The following is an 18569-nucleotide window of genomic DNA, read 5'->3' as shown; positions in this document are numbered from 1 at the left end:
ACCTCTTCAAATATTTTGATGTATTGAAACTGATTCATGATCCCTGGTATGCGATAAATAGGCAAAACACCACAGTATGAGAAACATCCCCATTACATGATTGCACCACCATGCTTTACTGTCTTCACAGGACTGTGGCTTGAATTCAGTGCATGGGGGTCGTCGGACAAACAGTCTGCGGCCCCTAGACCCAAAAAGAACAATTTTGCTCTCATCAGTCCAAAGAATTCTCCTTTGGCCAGTCAACGTGTCCTTTGGAAAATTTCAACCTATTCAGTACGTCTTTTTTTCAGCAATGGGACTTTGCGGGGGATTCTAGCTGATAGCTTTGCTTCACATAGCCTTCTTCTGATCGTAACAGTACTCACAGGTAACTTTAAGTCTTTGATTTTCCTGGAGCTGATCATTGGTTGAGCCTTTGCCATTTTGGCTATTCTTTGATCCATTTGAATGGTAGTTGACCTTTTTTTCCCCCACGTCGTTCAGGCTTTGGATGCCATTTCAAGGCATTTTGGCTTAGCGGCCTATCGTTTTTTTGCACTTCTTTATACAGTTTCCCCTCTCCAATCAACTTTTTAATCAAAGTCCGCTGTTCCTCAGAGCAATGACTGGAACGACCCATTTTGCTGAGTATTTCAGTGTGAAATGCACTATAACCAGCATGCACATTTGCTTCCTTCCTTCCTTAAATATGGGCCATAATTGACACCTGTGTCTTCACAGAATCAATCACCTCACTAAGTCAACACAACACTGCTATTATTTTGAACATGCCCCTTTCAATTATAGATTCAATTACACAGAATGAGCAGCATGCATGTCATGACTGTTGAGCCGGTTGGTTTTCTATGACTCTACAACACTTACTAGTAAATTATTTGCCATGTAGAAATATCACTTATACCAAAAAATTTGATTTATGAGGTTAGTGATGTTGGACTGCTATTATTTTGAACACAACTGTAGCTGCTGTATTCAAGTCTTGGATATGCCACCATCTAACACAGCTGACCAACAAATACTGACCTGGATTCGCAACATTAGACTGTGGTTTGCATGTTCCAGCTTTTTCTGACGCATCTCAATATCCTTGGCTCTTTGCTGCTCCTTCTGCAACTTCCTGATGTAGTCTACAGAAGCTTTCAGTATGGTGCCTTTATTCCAGCGCATCTCGCTGACATCATTGTGATATCAGTATACATATATTATAGAGGCAGTGAAGAAAGGAAACACAAACAAAAAAGAAACAATATTGTTACTACACAACAGTTGCAAGGGCTCAATTCTAAAAAATATAAATACCATAATTTTTTATTCATCAAGTGATTATGCAAAGGAAAATGAATATCCTTAAAAAATCTGACTGTGCTTACGGGTCACTTGACTTGGGTATCAAAGTACCCAGCTCCTTTATACGGTCGTTGATGTTGAATCTTCGCCTCCTCTCAACTGTAGACAAGCAAGGACGTCACGGCAGAGAGGGACAGCGTCACACTTAAGTATAACTTCAACATTCAGTTATCACTAAGCAAGCACGGTTTGATTTCATATAGTGTATATAAAAAGATGGATGACATAACATTTCCCTAAAAGTGAAGCCAAAACATCTTGATCGCCCCCCGGTGGCTGGCTGCAGTATAGGTCATAAACCCTGCCCCCTCAACGTTAGCTGATGGGACATAGACCAAACTTAAACTTACACTACAAAGTACATGTCTAAACTTTTTTCCCCAAGGCTGGTTTGTGTCATTTTAGGTAGTTCTTATAACGCTGATGTATGTTCATTAAAAGATAAAAAAGACCACATGGGTTGTCCTAGAGTTGAAACAGGCAAAAGAGCATGGAATGGAATATTATGATTTTTAATCTGCATGGCAATACTGCATTCACATTCAACAAAGATCTCAAAATGGTTGAAATAAAGCTTGACTTACTGAGATTATGGTTGTCTTTCTTCTGTCTTTCTTTCATAAGTGCTTTGGTATCTGCATCTGAAAGACAAATTCATAGTGTTCCATACAATTAAATAGTATCAAACTTAAAAAGTAAAAAATAAAGTGAAGAAGTCAAATGTTTGTAAAAAAAGTTAGTTACTGTACCAGTAATTTCCCTTTTAACTTTTGGAAGATCAGCAGGGCAGGAGTTGCTGACAGTGAAAGTAGGGGCTGCCATTCCAGGGCTGTGGTATATATCCAAAAGATTTCCTGGGAGCTACAGGAAATAAACATGTTATAATAAATGTCATAAATGGTCTGTGATTACCATATGCCTAGAAGCAAATATGTAAAAATGAGGTCTTCTCCATCCCTGCTTAAAAGTTAAAAACACATTTCAAAATAGAATCAAATTGGGTTTCTGTGACATCAGATAAAAAAAATGATACTACATTTTGCAGAGAGCAACCATACCACAACCAAAGGGCAGGTATTAAAATTAGATTTTAAAACTAAAATTTGAATCAACAGATGCTGTTGAAGGATAAAGCGCAAAATCCAACTACTTATATTACATTCTTACATATTAAGGCTGAACAACACCTGCTGCTATTTCAAAAAAAGCATTACCTTACTGTGCTTCTTTTTCTTTTCTTCCAAAAGCATCACCATAATCCTCATTTTATATTTGATTTTCAGCAAAGTTTTGGCAAGCTCTTTCTAGCTCACAAATGAGTTGGTAACCTGGCAGCTACAATGTACCATTTTATGAGTACTATCCACTTGGTCTCCCTTCTCCGCTGTCTTGTATCATCGGATACCTTTACCCCGCCCAGGCAGCACTTTTGTGACGAATTGAAACTGAGTGTCAAAAGTATATATTTACTCCTACGACTTCAGAATTCCACACATGAAAGAGACCGTCCATTCACAGAAAAAACACTTTGGTTATAAAACGTTAGTGGGCTTGACCTGAAGTCCAGTGTTATCCTGTCACTGTACTTCTAACGAAAATGTGTAAACTCTAAAGGAAACTTTAAAAAGAAAGTATTCATGCTTAAATAAGTACATTGTTCTTCATACCGTGCTAGGCAACTGAAGACCTGAGTCAATCAACGTAATGATGTCGTCATTAAAACTGGATTCAAGACTAATGATGTCGTCAATCACATCGTCAATCTAGATAAAGAGATGAGAGAAAACACCAGTTGTAATAAGTCAGTAAAGTCATTAGGGTTAAATCTGTCAGAGCAATTAATATGTATGTACACAGTGTGCTTTGTAATCTAAAACAGTCTTAAGTATACTCTGTAAAAGCTGACACTCAACATTTAAACCAATTAAACTAAAGAGGCCTCGTTTCAAAGAGTGTGTGTGTGTGCAAGAGAAGTCCTTGCAAGATTAAGCTGTAGGTGCAGTATTTAACATCTTATTGTGACAACAGGCCAACAAGGGTACGATGACAAAAGGTATGCATCAGCGTAGTGGGACCTTTGGACACATCATTGCAGAGCAAACAAAAAGTAATTAAGCTAGAAGTCAGCAGAAGGTTAGACATTTTCACTTCTCCAAAATTGCACTGTAAATTTGCAGAAAGGCAACTATTGACAAGGTTGTGCAATCTGCTGTACCAGCAAACCAAACCCACACACAAGAAGTTAAACCACTAGTATCAAAGCAAGAATTTCCCATACTTCCTCCTTGTTGGATCCGATGTTAAGCAGAGCCATAGGACTGTTAGGGACACTGCTGGCAGTAGGAGCAGCTTCAGGGGCAGAACTGGACTGCGGCACAGGGGACACACCCATGGTCTGAGTAGTCGCATTGTTGCCCAGAGTGGTGGAGAGGTACTGCTTCACCTGTTGCCTCTGTGCCTGCTGGATGTGGTACCTGGTGGGGTTCTCCAAGTGGGTCTGCACCTGATCATTTGAAGAGTTATTAAGGGCTAATGATATGACATAATCAGACTTCACTACATAAAGAACACAAGTGATGAGCATACAAACAGGACACTCTTACTTTCAGCACCTCCACAGGCACCTGTGCTGGAGGGGGACGGGCAGCGTTTGGGGGCAGTGTGACAGAGATGGCTGGAGTGGAGTCAGAGGCCCGGAGCTGAGAGGCAGAGGCCTGCTGCTGGGCCTCACGTCTCTCCTGCTCCTGGGCTTGTTCTCGCATCAGCTGCTGCCGCAGCAACACACGTGACGTCATGGCTGAAGAGAGCGATCCAGATCTAGGGATGGAGCAGGAAAACAAACAGAACAAATGAGCATTATAGATAGGTAATACCAGTATTTCAAAGTATGCAAAATGTTTGTGTTATTACACAGTGTAATCCGTAAAATTCTAGTATTCTAGTAAAGATGCTTTGGAGGCCAATCCTGTTACTCCCACCATTGGTATTTACAACATCATTTCCAATGGAAATGTTGTATTTTCATTAAATAATTTATGAAAATAAGTAGTATAGCATTAGCAATAAAGGCTTACGATATATCCTGGACATATCAATACTATTTTTTCATGTTTGAACCAAACCATTATTTCTCAATTATCTGCCAACCTACACAATGAAGGAATCTGGCTCAACAACCACCAATCAGCTACTTCACGATGCTTAATCAGGTGCTGACAAATTATACTGTCTTTGTCATAATAAAGACAGTATTTTATATATTAAAAAAACGTACTGTAAGAAGTAGGCCAACTTGGAGGTACTCAATGACAAAAAATATTTTGAGTTCCAATCCAGTGTGTCTTATGTGTTATCTTTAATGTTTGATGATAGGCCTACTTTTGAACTCTATACCTATACAGTACGTAATGCAGTTTTACCTCTTTGTGTTCCAAAACCTTCCTCTGCAATAGTGTGGACTCATAAAGACCTTACACACAAACCAGCCTATACACCTGATACAGACATGTCACCCTCTCTCGAGTAAAATGAATGAATGCATCGACTACGTTTCCAAACCAAATGCAGGCACACAATTCAATAGGCATCAGTTGTGTACATGTCTGCAGAGTGCAAAACGGGCTGTCAGTATTGCTTCATCCTGTGTGTCAGTTAGCTTAGCTAACGGTATGTGAAAAAGGTTGACATTGCTATCAGTGGTCGTTGTCTGACAACATATCATAGAAAGGCTTAACTAACGTTACTTTATGTTATGTCAAGTATCAAGTTTAGATCTAGCTAGACAAGTAAAATGCACCAAATTGTTAGCTATCTTACTTATTGTAGTTTTCATAATCTCTATTTTTGGTCATCTCGCGTCATGACAGCAGAGTTCAGTTAAAAGCTCAGTGCTGCTGACGGGCCCACGTCCACTAACGTTAACGCTAAAGCTAGCTAGTATTTACATCATCAACGCTTTACAGTGGCTTCTCAATTGGCCTAGCAACTTAATAGTCGCCAACTTGAAAGAGGTTCGTTATTTTTGTTAAAGACAGTAGGGTATCCATAGACTGTATCAGCAGCGCCTTAACTTAAGACACAGTCACGGCAGTGACAAGTAAAAGTAGGAAGTTGCCGTTTAGCCAAGCTAGCTAGCTAACGTTAGCATCTGTTAGTTGTCCAAAAAGCTATTGCTATCCAACTGGATAATTTATTTGAGACAGATTAAAAAAAAAAAAAAACGTACTGTGGCAATATATTTGTTTATCGTAATCACAGCCATAAACCTCCGAAGTCCTCCGGTTTCTTTGCCATCTTTAAATTCGGTGAATACAAGCTCCTTAACAGTCGCTAGTCACGGCACTAAACAGTGTTGTTTATCTTGGGACGATGGACTGAGGTCATCTGACGCAGTTACCCGGAACATGTTGACTGCTGTGAGGTTACTACATTTTCATAACTGTCAGCATACCAGAAGTAAAAGAATATAAAACTAGTATTCAAATGAAAACCAGTGTAATTGTGATGCATACAAAAGTAATGAATGTCTTGATTTCATCTCAAGTTAAAGTGCAATGTACAAATAGCTCCTAGATATGGAAGTGAAAAGGCCCTGCTGCCCACTATAGAAAGAAATTAGGGATGCACCGATGCATCGGCTGAACATCGGTAACGGGCGATATTTGCCTCGTTAACTGCCATCGGGAAATAAAAATGACATTCGCCGATGATTATAGGTGTCATGAACGCTGTGCTCAGGAGAAACTTTTTTTCCCCTCTTTTTATTTGGGCGGGGGAAGATACCGAGACGGAAGAGGGCACCCGCACACTCTCCTCAGTAATTATTTTTTTTTTGAACATTTTTATTTAAGTAAATGCACATCTTAATTGACTTTTGTTTTTTACAAACACAGAAGAACAATGGCACACTCGGCAGTGTCTTACACTAAAATAAAAAAAAAAAAAAAAAATATATATATATATATATATATATATATATATATATATATATATAACATATATAATAAGTAAGTAATCGTGAAATGTCAATCGGTATCTAAAGTAATAATTACATCTTTTCAGCAGTATTCTTTATCTACATATTATTGCATTAAAGAAAAAAAAAATATATATATATATATATATACATACATACATACACACACACACACATATATATATATATATATATATATATATATATATATATATATATACATACATATATATACATACACATACATACATACATATAAAAGATAATGCAAGAAAAAAAAAAGGCAAGAGAATCCCTCTTCACTCACACTTTATTGTGTCCAACCAAAATAATGAATAGCCGGGTCCCAAAGATCCTTAAACTGATCGACTTTCAAGTGAAGTTGCGCCGTGATTTTCTCCATACAGTATATCTCCTTCTCTCCTCAGTAATTTAGATTAAACAAAGAAGATGGCGGTCGTGTGGTAATATTTTACAGTTTCAAAGAAAGATCAGCGTTTTGCAGTTTGCAATACGTGTTCCATTGAAATTTCAAGGGGGGGGGGGGGCGGTTAGAAAGTCATTTAACACAACAAATCTCATTGGACATTTCAGAGCAGGCACGAGGCGGTGTACGGCGATTACCTGCAAGCTGACCAAAAATGGAAAAATGAAGCTGCCAAGAAAGCGCAAACCCCTGGTAGGACTCAGGGCTAGATTTACTAACACTAGCGCAGTTTGCGCTGCGTCTGTTTATGCGAGTTCGGTAATAGCGCACGCTATGACGCCACATTTTGCGTAGTAGCCTATTTATCAACCTTGACACCCATCAGGCAGTCAGCGTTGTTCTCCGCCCACTATACCGTAAATTGCGCTGTAGCGAAGCGGTACTTGTGCTATGATACGGCTGAGTGCAGACTGCGATATTCCCACTGCTGATGCTATGACTGTTTGAAATGATCCTGATGCCAATATTTGTAATGTAGCCGGGACTTTAACAACTGCTGGAATGGGATGTGAACGCTGAGTGGGTGATTCAATGTCATCTTTGATTTCTTCCAGTAACTCTAATATTGCATGGCTGCTCGATCTGTAACGCTAAATGATGTTGTGTTCACTGACAGAGTGTGATTCTTGTGTTACAAATATTTTCAGCCTCGCCTATGTCTTCGTCTTGCTCAAATTACTGTTGCCATTTTACCAGCGGCATAAAGGTCTACGAGGAAATTCGATTGCGGCTGGTTCAGACCTGCTTTTAAGAGGCGGAGAATTTCCCCCGCAGAATAGAGACGCGCTCTTACTGACAGTCTTTGTAAATACCACAGAATATATAATTAGGCGCACTTTGCGCTTATCCTCCCACCTTTTTGGGTGGAACTCTCACTTTCCCCACGACCCTCCCACGAACGCATATTGAAAGCGCAACTTGTCTCTTCTCGCTCATGTGGCAGACAATCTGCGGTTTTACCCAAGTGCGCCCAGTTTGTAAATAGCCCGCATCGGTTACGTCCGTCTTTGCGACCAAATAGCGCCTGGAAACAGGCGCAAACGGGTTGATAAATCTAGCCCTCAGACTTCAATTGACACGGCGTTTGAGAAAGCTAAACAGCTGCCTCCATACAGCGCCAAAGCGAAACAAATAAACAAGGTGATGGAGTTCATCGCTTTAGATGACCAGCCTTTCTCTGTAGTGGAGGACGTGGGTTTTCGGAGTCTGATGAAGTTTATGGAGCCACGCTGCCGAGCCGGCGTCACTTTGCCGAGGTCTGTCTCCCCGAAATCCAAAACATTGTGGCCACGCACATTCATGAGCTACTGGCTTGCGACATCGCTGCAATCAGTTTCACCACAGATATATGGATTTCAGATTTATTTCACTTGTTTTTGCATTTACACTTTTGCATTTATTTTTTTTTATTTATCAGAAAAATATTTTTTATTGGGCCATGAAAATAATCTCATTGAGTAAGTTTTTGTTTATCAGGCTAAAACCACTCAAATAATTTTGTTGGGCAATGTACTGAAACAATCTTTTCATTGATTAGTTAGCAGTCAAAGGTTTTTGAATGTTATTTTTCAGAAAAGAACTTGTTTTTGTTTCATAAATTGGTCTGATTGAATTTGTGCTCATCTAGGATAGTGTGATCAAGAGCCGAAAGACTTGTATGTTTCCGTGGCACAAAAGAAGGAATAAATAAAAAGAAAAAACATCGGTATTGGCCCAGAATTTCCCAATCGGTGCATCCCTAAAAGAAATATGCAATCTGTACTAAATGTGAAACTTTTTCAGTGGTTGTTTTGAACAGTGGCTGAACAGGAATATAATTTACATAGTAAAAAACTACTATGATGAAATCGAGGGTTCCTGAAGCTAAATCTTTGCATGTAGATTGTATCACAATATATAACTTACATCCAAAAAAGACAAACCACAAATTATGTATTATTTTTATTTTAATCAGCTATCTGAAAATGAGAAGTCCATTGCAGCGGTCAAGGTGTCTGATAGTTTGGTGGCAATTTTGTCTGCAGAGAAAAAAGAAGAGAAAACCGTATCAATGTAATAATGCATGATTAAATAACATGTGTCAGTGTCACTTTTGTTTGCTTTTTTACTTTTGCAATTTTGAAAACTGAGTAAAATGAGGGTCAGTCTAACGCTTATCAGTTAAATTTTCTAAGCACAAACGGACATTTGGAAAAACAGAAAATAGGTTCAAATATCCAATTTTTTTTAATTGGAGCCCAGACACAATTTTGTAATTTCCTAAATTTTGGATCCTCTGAATTAAAACAGAAAATTGGAAAAAAAAGTTTAAAGATCCAATTTTTTAATTTGTCAAGGCGAAAAATAATGAAAAATTTGATATTTGAACCCATTTTTCTGTATTTCTTTTGCATGCACAGTCGTGAAGATTTCTTTCGTGCCCTTGTGCCCTGCAAGGGGCTCTTTTACATCCACAGTTACTGTATATTACAGCTGCCAGACCAGAGATCTGCTCCCAACATCAGCATTTTTCTTCAGCCAATGTTAGTGAAGCAGGTGGCCTGGATCTTAAACGTAGGGTATACTCGCCGCAGCCGACCTGTCGAGCGCCAGTGTGACGTCATGGGAGCGCCGTAACCGTTTATACTTGTGCGTGGTGGTTGCGACACTAGTTGCACACTTCTCCTAAACAGATGTGGCGCTAATGAGGAAAGGCTACCGATTTGCTATCTCTACGGACTAGAAGAAGAAGAAGAAGGTAAACAATGGCAGAACTGGCAGCAGCATTGACGTCAATACTTCGATTTGATTCGATGACCTACTTCGTCGGATCAAGCCTTTCATTCGCTTAACCAAGTATAGTTTACAAGAGAGACTTGCAGTCACTCAGAGTTCTGGCCTCCGGTTACCCTCAAGCTTGTTCATGCTTCGTGGTTCCACTTTGCTATGCCTATACTCACAGAAGCTGGAGTTACATTACGTAACTATCGTTCTATTTTGTATAGGATTTGCCCTCTAAGAGCTGTTGCTATTGGGTTAAGGGCAAAGCTGATGTAGTCACTGGCCCAATCCCAAAGTGAGCCCCGAGGACCAAAGACTCACAGACTTAATTGATCTCAGGTGCTGAGTGAGTGAGTGTGTGAGGCCACGTGGGCTCAGATAGGTATAAATTGGATTGGGACAGCACTTCACGAGATCACATGTTACCTTGGCGACATTTAATAACAAAGATGTTGCTGACACTTGCCGGTTTGGGAATTTTCATTTTAAGTTTGTTGCTTTCCACACGGCCAAGGCTCAGGAGACGGCTGCCTGATTCCACATTTTTAAAACTCTTGTTTTACAAGCTGGACAACAGGTTGGTCTGTTCCGTGGCTGTGTGTCGTGCGGTTGTTTACCTTTGTAATTTCCGTATTTCCCTATGGTCTCCGCGGTAAACGTCACAAACGTCGCTTTGAACTGTGGGCAATTCCCTTTTGGTGAAGTCTGCATTGATGCAGACTCACGGAAAGGGCTCGGTAAGTGTGTACTCAAACCCTCACGTCCTTTGAAATTCGACACTGGGACAACCCTAAGCCCTTACGAATTTTGCAAGAACGCGCACCAAAGTCCGGGAGTCTGTGTGTCCGGACTTTGGGATTGGGCCAATGCCACCTGTGACACCAAAATCCACCAGCAGATAGCATAGACTAGCTCCTCTTCCTTCTCACAATGTACAGTTTTTTTTATGTAACAAAATGATATTGTTTGCTTACAAACCTTACAAAGCACATTCCTCCCAGGCAATCTGGTGCAGGAGGATGGAGACATGGCATACCAGATTTAATAGCACATCACATGCCGTTTAGTGCGGATAAGACCGAGTGAATCACGGAGACATATTGTGCAATGAAAGTGGATGAAAAAAGGCACGGAGATGCCCAAGACGCCGTTGCGCAGATGTCAGCCACTGTCATACCTCTGAGGAAGGCCATGGGTGCTGATAATGCTCTCGTGGAGTGTGCACAGATGCCACTCCTTTACACTAAAAGCGTGGGTGAAAAAATAGTCGTTTTGAAAGAGCTGCGTCAGTGTTATATAGTGAACGAACAGCCGCTCCACCTGATGTCTGCCGTGCGTAAAACGTACTGAGATAATGCGCACACTGGGCAGACTCTGTGAGACACTTATTCCGCTTCTCGGTTATGAAGGCGGAAGGAAGAAACCCTCAAGGTAAGAAATAGTTCATTGTGACTTTCGGTATGAATTAGGGATTTGGCTGTAAAGTAGCCATGCTCCCGTCCTCTAATAGAAAAGCAGGACGGTGAGACTCACATAAGTCACTCACTTTCCTAGCCGACGTCAAGGCTTTGAAGAGCGCTGTTGTCAGGAACAACATTCCGAGAAAGATTTGTGCCAGAGGCTCAAAAGGGGGAACCTCCGAGCCCGGAGCACTGGGATTAAATCCCATTAAGGTGCTCAACAAGTTTCTGTTGTCTGATCCCCTTCAACAACGCTTCACTAAGGGATGTGCAAAAACCCCATCTCTCTCCACAGTCCTTGTGGCACGACAAAAGGTCGCGACATATGCTTTAAAAACATAGCCAAATCATTATCCAGCCGTGTGAGGTAGAGCTGGACAATATATCGATATTACATCAATATGATATGAGACTAGATATCGTCTTTGATCTGGTTTTAAAGGCTGCGTTACAGCAAAGTGATGTAATTTTCTTAACTTATCAGACCGTTCTAACTGTTCTATTATTTGCCTTTACCCACTTAGCCATTATATCCACAGATAATAATAATATAATATTTTGGGAAAGCAATAGTCAACACTACAATGTAGTTGCGGTATCAAGGTATTTGGTCAAAAGTATTGTGATATTTGATTTTCTCCATATCGCCCAGCCCTAGTCTGAGGGTAGATTAACACTTCTCCACACACCAGCGCTGGAAAGCGGGCTGCCATCGAGCGTAACACGCTGTATGAATAAGGCCGCTAGTCATTCTGGCTCACACAGTGGGCTCTGCTGTTACAGATCAACATAACGGATATAACCACAGGGTGGTTATATCCGTTATGCAAGTAGTGCAAGGAGACACCCTAACCTCTCCAAGCGCTCCCGTTCAGTGGCGCCTTCATAGAGAACCACAGTGCATTCTCTCGTGAGGCAAACAGATCCACTTTCGCCCTCCCAACCCGTTCCACAGCATCTGAACGAGAGTGGGATTTAAGTTCTGCTTGTTGTGAGAGGGACCCCTGCGACATCTGGTCGACCTCATCTGCAACGTGTGTGTGTTTAGCCATGTACTAGGAGCCACTACGTGACTTGCGGGCATCAACACCAGCAGACGCATCACTGACACCACCCTGTGAGGCGCAACGTGTGACAGCGGAGAGTTTAATGCATCCAGCCGGGTTTTCAGAGTAGCGAACAGGACCGATGCACGCCTCGCAGCTAGGGCACAAGGGCGAAGAAATCTTCACGACTGCGCATGCGCGAGGGATAAACCCAATAGCAACAGCTAGTTACATTTTTTTTTTTCTCAGATGAGGGTAAAATATATTTAAAAAAAATCATCATCATATATATAGTATTAAAGTGAGACCAATATTTATACAAACCAGCTCTTTTCTGTTGCTTTTTCCTCCTCTTGCCGGCAGCCAGGAGTGCCTGACCCTGCTGTAGAGGATCTACATCCAAGATATCCTTTAAATCTGGAGCCCTGGATGCAGCATCATTTGAAGGCAAGACAGTCTTTGACCTCTGAGATTTAATCTCCACTGTCATTGGTCCAAACTATTTGAGCAGGAAGCAAAGTTTAAGGAGATATATTTGACATATTTGCAAAGTGCACAACATACTGTAATTAACGTAGTTGTCAGGACAGAACGGTTTCACACCTCTGGGTCCTGGCCATCCTCCATAGATTCAGTTTCATCTTTAAATTCTGGCTCTTCCAAGGCCCCCCCCACCACTTCCAGGTCAGAAGATGTTTCACCCTGGCCACCTTGTGTCATTCCAGTGGTTTCCATGCAAAATCCCATTTGGATGTCAGGACAAGAGGACTCTGAAAGACAGCGAAAAGCAAATCCAGCTTTAGAGCAACTACTGCTTCTGTGGGCAATTTAACGATGGAAGCCATATAATCTGACAAAACCAATGTAATCTTAGTCTACTATATTTTAGTCTAATCTAATCTTAACCATGTTTTATATCATTACGGAAGTATATTTTAGATGTCCTTCTGTGACTTAATTATCACAAGGTAAATAAATGTTCTCACTTAAATCTAGTGGGGTCTAGACATGCTGATAGCTTCAGGTTTATGTTCTGAGGATTTGAGATACCTGCCTTTGGAACTACTTTTCACCAAAGAAAGTAGTCGAATGAAAACTGTTGACAGTGAGGTCTGTGGATTATCCTGAGTTACTGATTCCACTAGAAGTAACCTTTACCTGCAAGAACCTCCTGATTTCCTTTTTCCAGCTCATCCCAGTCAAAAGCTTTACCCATCTCTGTAACAATCTCAGCGCTGACATGTGTGGGAAGAGTGTGCGTCTCTGGAGGGTGCGTAAAGTAGCTGATCCTTCCCCTAAATAACATAACATGCTGAAATGAATACAGTGGTTGATTGTCATTTGTCAAACTTCCAAAATCCATTTCCAATTCCATTTTTACCCACCCTGTCCAGTCCATTAACACGCTCTTTGCGGCTTTGTCAGTGTCAGGCAGTCCTCCCTTTCTTAGTTTGCCTTGACGTCGAGCAAGCATTGCCAAGAACTCCAGAGCCGTGTGAAAGTCTGAAACTCCGTAGTGCTCCATGATCTGTACATCCAGCAGAATGACTGTTATGGCAGTGTGCAAAAGACACAAGAAATAATAAAATAAAAAAAAAATAAAAAGATTGTAATGACGACATGGCATACCTGCGCCTTGTTGCAGCGTCGAAGGATGGCTTCAACAGGGGCAAGAGGATCTACAAGCTGTTCAATTTTCACACAGTTACGAAGAATCATTGCTGCATCAGTCGTTGAAGTTGCCATGACAATGCCGGGGCAATCAAGAAGCTTAATGTGTTTGTCCAAATGCACCTCTTGAAGGCACCTAAAATCCATCAAAGTCATCAGCAAGACTAGTAGGTAAGAAACAGGATCTCTCAGTGTGGGATCAACAGCTTGTTGTAAACTTACTTGGTGACACCAGGAGTGGCTCCAATATTACATGCTCGTGCCCGTTTCAAACTGTTGATCAAACTACTCTTTCCCACGTTAGGAAAACCTACAAAACAGGAGTGGCAAAATTATTTCACTTTTGACAACCTCACCTTATACACAGAAAGAACCTGGTGTATTGCTGGATGTGGTGCTTACCTACAACTCCTACGGTGATGGCCGTTTTTATGTCTAGGTTGCGGCAATAGTTGCCAAGTAGCTTCATCAAGCAATCTGCACCAATACAAGCACTGGTACTAAGAAGCTCTGTGGTGGCTTGTGTAACTGGTACTTTACTGCGTTTCTGTCAATGGCACGAGACAGAGGGAAATATTGTTTATGTGAAATTATGTTATACCATAACTTTAATTATTTGAATCTCAATTGGCATTTTAGATTATCCAAATATGAATATTTAACTGCATACCAAGTTCTTGGTCTGTTGCTGAGTTGATGCTTTGAAAGCTACTGTAGGAAACTCATTACGAAGATACTTAATCCACTTTTCCACAATTTCCTTTGACACCAAATCTACAATCAAAGTAAAAAGTCAACATTGAATATTTGATACAATAAATAAAACCTTAACTTATGCAAATAAATTATGCAAATAAAGACAAACCCTAAAAAGGATATACTTTCTACATTTCTTTAACCAACTTACCAATTTTATTAAGTACTAAAACTATCTTCTTGTTCATTCCACTTTGAATGACTGCCTGCTCCACCTGTGGACATCTGCAGCCAAGAGGGTCACGTGCATCCAAAACCTCCAAAATCACATCTGAGGCCTCCACTACCTTTGAAAAAACATGTATTTATTTTTTTAAACACAGTGCTCATGTTCAAAAATCAATTTCACCATGTATAACAGCTTAAGGAACACAGTTACCTATAAGTCAGGAAATCTAAACCAGCCTAAGTATGTATACGAGTGTATGGCAGTGTAGAGTTAAATAAGTTGCAGAGTGAGAATTCTATGCAAACGCCTAAAATTGTAATATTTATAAGATATGAGCCAGTTTGTGGCATTAATGGAGCAATTACGTACCTTTTTAAATTCTCTATAATATGCCTTTCTTGAATTCTCATTTTCAAAATTTACATTCCTCTCCAAACTCTGCATGTCTATCTCCTGTGAACACAAAGAATGAAAACAGAAATCACTACTGTGCCAATTTGCACAGTAGGCAGTTATTATAATTGCAGTCCATTTCCACTAAATAGGCTGACATTTACCTTCTGCTCAAACTCTCTTTGTCGCTGTAGGATGTCATTCTGAAAGCTTTGCAAATTTCTTCTCTTCATCAGGTCTCGTTCTCTAGAGATTTTCTGCCTGTCCTGGAGGTCCTGAAGCTAATTAGAAAATGTACAAATTGGGAGATTGGTTTACCTCAAGAAAATATCAGCAAATGTAACCTCAAATATAAGTACAGGCAGAACTTTCAAATTTTCACCCTTTGCTTCCGGATTTCATCTGGGTTTCTGCTGACTTTGACATGCTGCACAGATGACTGCTCTGGATTCTTTGTCCGCCCTAAAGCATCATCCTTTTGTCCATCTTTAGTCTGCAGGCAGGTAAACACACAAAATGTATTGTAAAATATGATATACTTTATTTTAGTTCATTATAAAAAAAAGGCTTCCAAACATTCCATTTATTACCACATCTGTGAGGCTTTGTAAATTAAATAAGAAGCTTACATGTTTCACTGAGCAAACAATACAAATTACAATTAACAAGTCTGTAAATCTTTTGAAAATCTCACTTATGAATAAAGACACATACTGTGGAAAAAGTAGTGCAACAGATAAAGAGTTTCTCTGCTAGTCTATTAGTTTGTGTGTGTTTATTGTCAAACAGAAAAATATTTTAGATTAAACAAAGTTTTCCTTTGGGGACACAATTTGAAGTGAGAAAAAAAGCTAATAAATTGTAATATATCGCAGAATATCACAATACGTTTAAAAACGCAATAATATTGTATGGTGATACAAGAAAGGCTGGGCAATATATCCATATTATATCGACATCAATATAGGAGGCTCGATATCTTACACTTTATGACACAAGTGTTGTCTTTTCCTGGTTCTAAGGGCTGCATTACAGCAAAGTGATGTCCTTTTCTGAACTTACCAGACTGTTCTAGCTGCTCTATTATTTGCCTTTACCCACTTAGTCATTGTATCCATATTATTGGTGATTATTTATCAAAACCCTCATTGAGTAAATATTTTGTGAAAGAACCAATAGTCAACCCTACGGCTGAATGCTAAATTTACACCCAAGTGTATCGTTTAACTGCCGAGTCGGAAGCTGCGAATCGGATGCCAACTTCAGCGTCGTGCCTTGCAGGAGGTACTTGGTACTCTGCGCAATGTCAGTGTCACTGATAGATTAGCACCCATTACAATATACCGTAACATGGAGCTGGGGTGTCCTGGCATCAGACTATGCCATGTTCTTGAAGGTAAAGGCTCAACTAAGTTATACAGCAGGTTCTGACCTAGCTCCAGCACTAGAAGTTAGCCACAGCATTAGCCGCTTAACGTGAGTGCTTACCTTAAATTTCCCGAGGAAGCCGAGACGTTTAGCTCGTTTTTGTTCTGTAAAATGTTAAGAAACGACAGAATCCAGTTAAACCCATCAACAGTTATTTTGTGACTGAATACATTTAGTAAATGTCGATAAAATACGTACTAGCTTTGGACATGGCCCTTCTCTGAATTCACGTGTGTGGCAAAAGGGTGGATATGCGCACACGTCACCCACAACATCCGGATAAATGTCAAAATAAAAGTCCAAGGGTCTGGACATTTCCAAGGTTAGGTGACTGATTTTGCTCTATCTGATTATTCCTGTGGTTTCATTGACAGCACTGTCTCCGTGCACATAAATGTTCAAAAAGAGGTAATCACAAAATGCTTGAAAACACCAGTGAAACAGTTTTGTTTTATCTTTCACACTCTCTAACATGGGTCTCAATCTTTTTACAGTCTATGGTCTCAGTCAATGACAGACATGAAAATCACTCACTTTTCGGCGAAATTCGCCGTTTTGAAACCAAAATAGGTGACCTACTTGAATCGTGTAGATTCGATGAGAAAATGTTTAAGAGGGAGGGGCGGGGGTATAAGTACTCGGGCCTGGTAGCCGATTTCTGGCGTATGACTATTTTAGAAAAATAAATAAATTAAAAAGTCCACGTGGGATTTGTTTTGCTGGCTGGATTTATATTAATCATACTGTCTATGGATTTAACCAATCATCGAACTTCCACCAACCAATGAAACGAGTTCTAGCCAATCAGATGCAAAGTAGGGCGGGTCTTTGCCGAAATGTCAGAGTGCGTTGCCGATGTGGTCTCTGTGGTAACGCGGCTAAAAAAACGGTGGCAAAGTTTATCAAACTTGGAGCATGTAGATGCAGGCAGCTTTAGTTGAGAAAGTAGTTAAAATAAATGGCGCTGGGCATGAATGGGGGACAAGAAGAAAAGGGTGGAGACGGGAAGCCGTTTAGCACTTGGTGCCTCAAACTGAGGGAGCCGGGTGCTTGCTTCTGCAGCGCATGTTTTGGACGGCAGCAGCGGTAAGACAAGACAGTGCTTGCTAGTCATTAGATGCTAGTCACAAAGCTTCGGCCCGTGCACTCTGTCATACGAGTACGTTACCGGCAACGACCGCTACCGTTAAGACTGCGACTGTTCCTTTACTGACCGACCGTGACACAAACAATACGTGTGTGCACGTACGTTCATAGCGGAACATGATTTGTACAAGCTATCTGAAGCTCAAACTGCCTTGACAAAGCTGTCTGTTTGGAATTAGCATGGCAGGTATTTAAACCTAACGCCCTTGTCCCAGAGTTTAGACGTCTAGCTCTATGAAAAGATAAACAATGCGACGTTTTTAATAAATGTAAATAAAGCTGCTAATATCAACATGGACATGAATGTACTAATTCGCTTTTTTGATGATGACCTGGCCAAAGTAGTACATTTTAGTTTTCACAATGATTCATTTTAGGATTATGATATTATTGCAATATGTAAATCCATATTGACTCTTTAAGATGTGATTGGAAGAAGTAAAAATGTATCCGAAACGTTTTAGTCTTTAAAAAGTTATGACTTTTATTATTGTGTAATGTCAGAAGGACTTTAACTGTTTTGCCAGTCAAATTAACTTTAATGAGTGCATATTGAAATATTACACTGTTGGTTGGCAAAAATCAAAAATGCATCAGACTGATGCTTTAAAATATGGAATATTTAAAATTTTCTTCCGGGGGAGCATGCCCCCGGACCCTCCTAGAGGGGTAATATCCTTCTCACCTTTTTCACCCCTGACCCATTTTCATGCCTGCAATGAGCTTGTAGATCATTCAAAACTTACAAATGTTATTGATTAATGCCATTATCCATGGAGAAATGTAACGCTGGTAAGAAGAAGACAAAAAAGAAAAGCTGAATGAATAAAAAAAAAAAATATCCAGGTTCATTATGGCAACTATAAAGAGAGACTTTGCATTTATAATTTGGAACTGAAAAATGCAGATCTACAGATTGTAAACACGT

The 18569-nt window shown here is 40.2% G+C and overlaps 2 protein-coding genes across 3 annotated transcripts in view; both read right to left on the bottom strand.

Moving 5' to 3' along the window:
* The window catches only part of tfe3b (transcription factor binding to IGHM enhancer 3b), an 8885-nt gene extending 3153 nt beyond the window's left edge, over positions 1-5732 (bottom strand). Inside the window, exons 1-8 of one of the 2 annotated variants that reach the window (XM_028576935.1) lie at positions 5576-5732; positions 3954-4167; positions 3629-3853; positions 3018-3113; positions 2100-2211; positions 1935-1991; positions 1374-1449; positions 1027-1192 (exon numbers count right to left, since the gene is read on the bottom strand). In XM_028576935.1, the coding sequence (XP_028432736.1) occupies positions 1027-1192; positions 1374-1449; positions 1935-1991; positions 2100-2211; positions 3018-3113; positions 3629-3853; positions 3954-4145 (924 nt within the window). In that variant the 5' untranslated portion in view covers positions 4146-4167; positions 5576-5732. The remainder of the gene's footprint in view (positions 1-1026; positions 1193-1373; positions 1450-1934; positions 1992-2099; positions 2212-3017; positions 3114-3628; positions 3854-3953; positions 4168-5575) is intronic. The other variant, XM_028576937.1, reaches the window with a different exon arrangement.
* Positions 5733-8738: 3006 nt separating this feature from the next.
* Positions 8739-16798, bottom strand: gnl3l (G protein nucleolar 3 like). Its single transcript, XM_028576934.1, has 15 exons — positions 16694-16798; positions 16556-16599; positions 15450-15560; positions 15232-15348; positions 15044-15127; positions 14657-14792; positions 14420-14523; positions 14152-14296; positions 13972-14059; positions 13708-13885; positions 13464-13606; positions 13237-13373; positions 12682-12848; positions 12403-12577; positions 8739-8830 (listed from the first exon to the last, which is right to left on the bottom strand). The coding sequence occupies exons 1-15, from the start codon at positions 16704-16706 to the stop codon at positions 8763-8765; spliced, it is 1710 nt and encodes a 569-aa protein (XP_028432735.1). The 5' UTR covers positions 16707-16798; the 3' UTR covers positions 8739-8762.
* Between the last annotated feature and the right edge of the window lie 1771 nt (positions 16799-18569).

This window comes from Perca flavescens, chromosome 4, assembly GCF_004354835.1.
Source record: "Perca flavescens isolate YP-PL-M2 chromosome 4, PFLA_1.0, whole genome shotgun sequence".
NCBI classification, from domain to species: domain Eukaryota; kingdom Metazoa; phylum Chordata; class Actinopteri; order Perciformes; family Percidae; genus Perca; species Perca flavescens.
The sequence above is the reverse complement of the archived record's forward strand: the minus strand, read 5'-3'. Positions and strand labels throughout refer to the sequence as shown.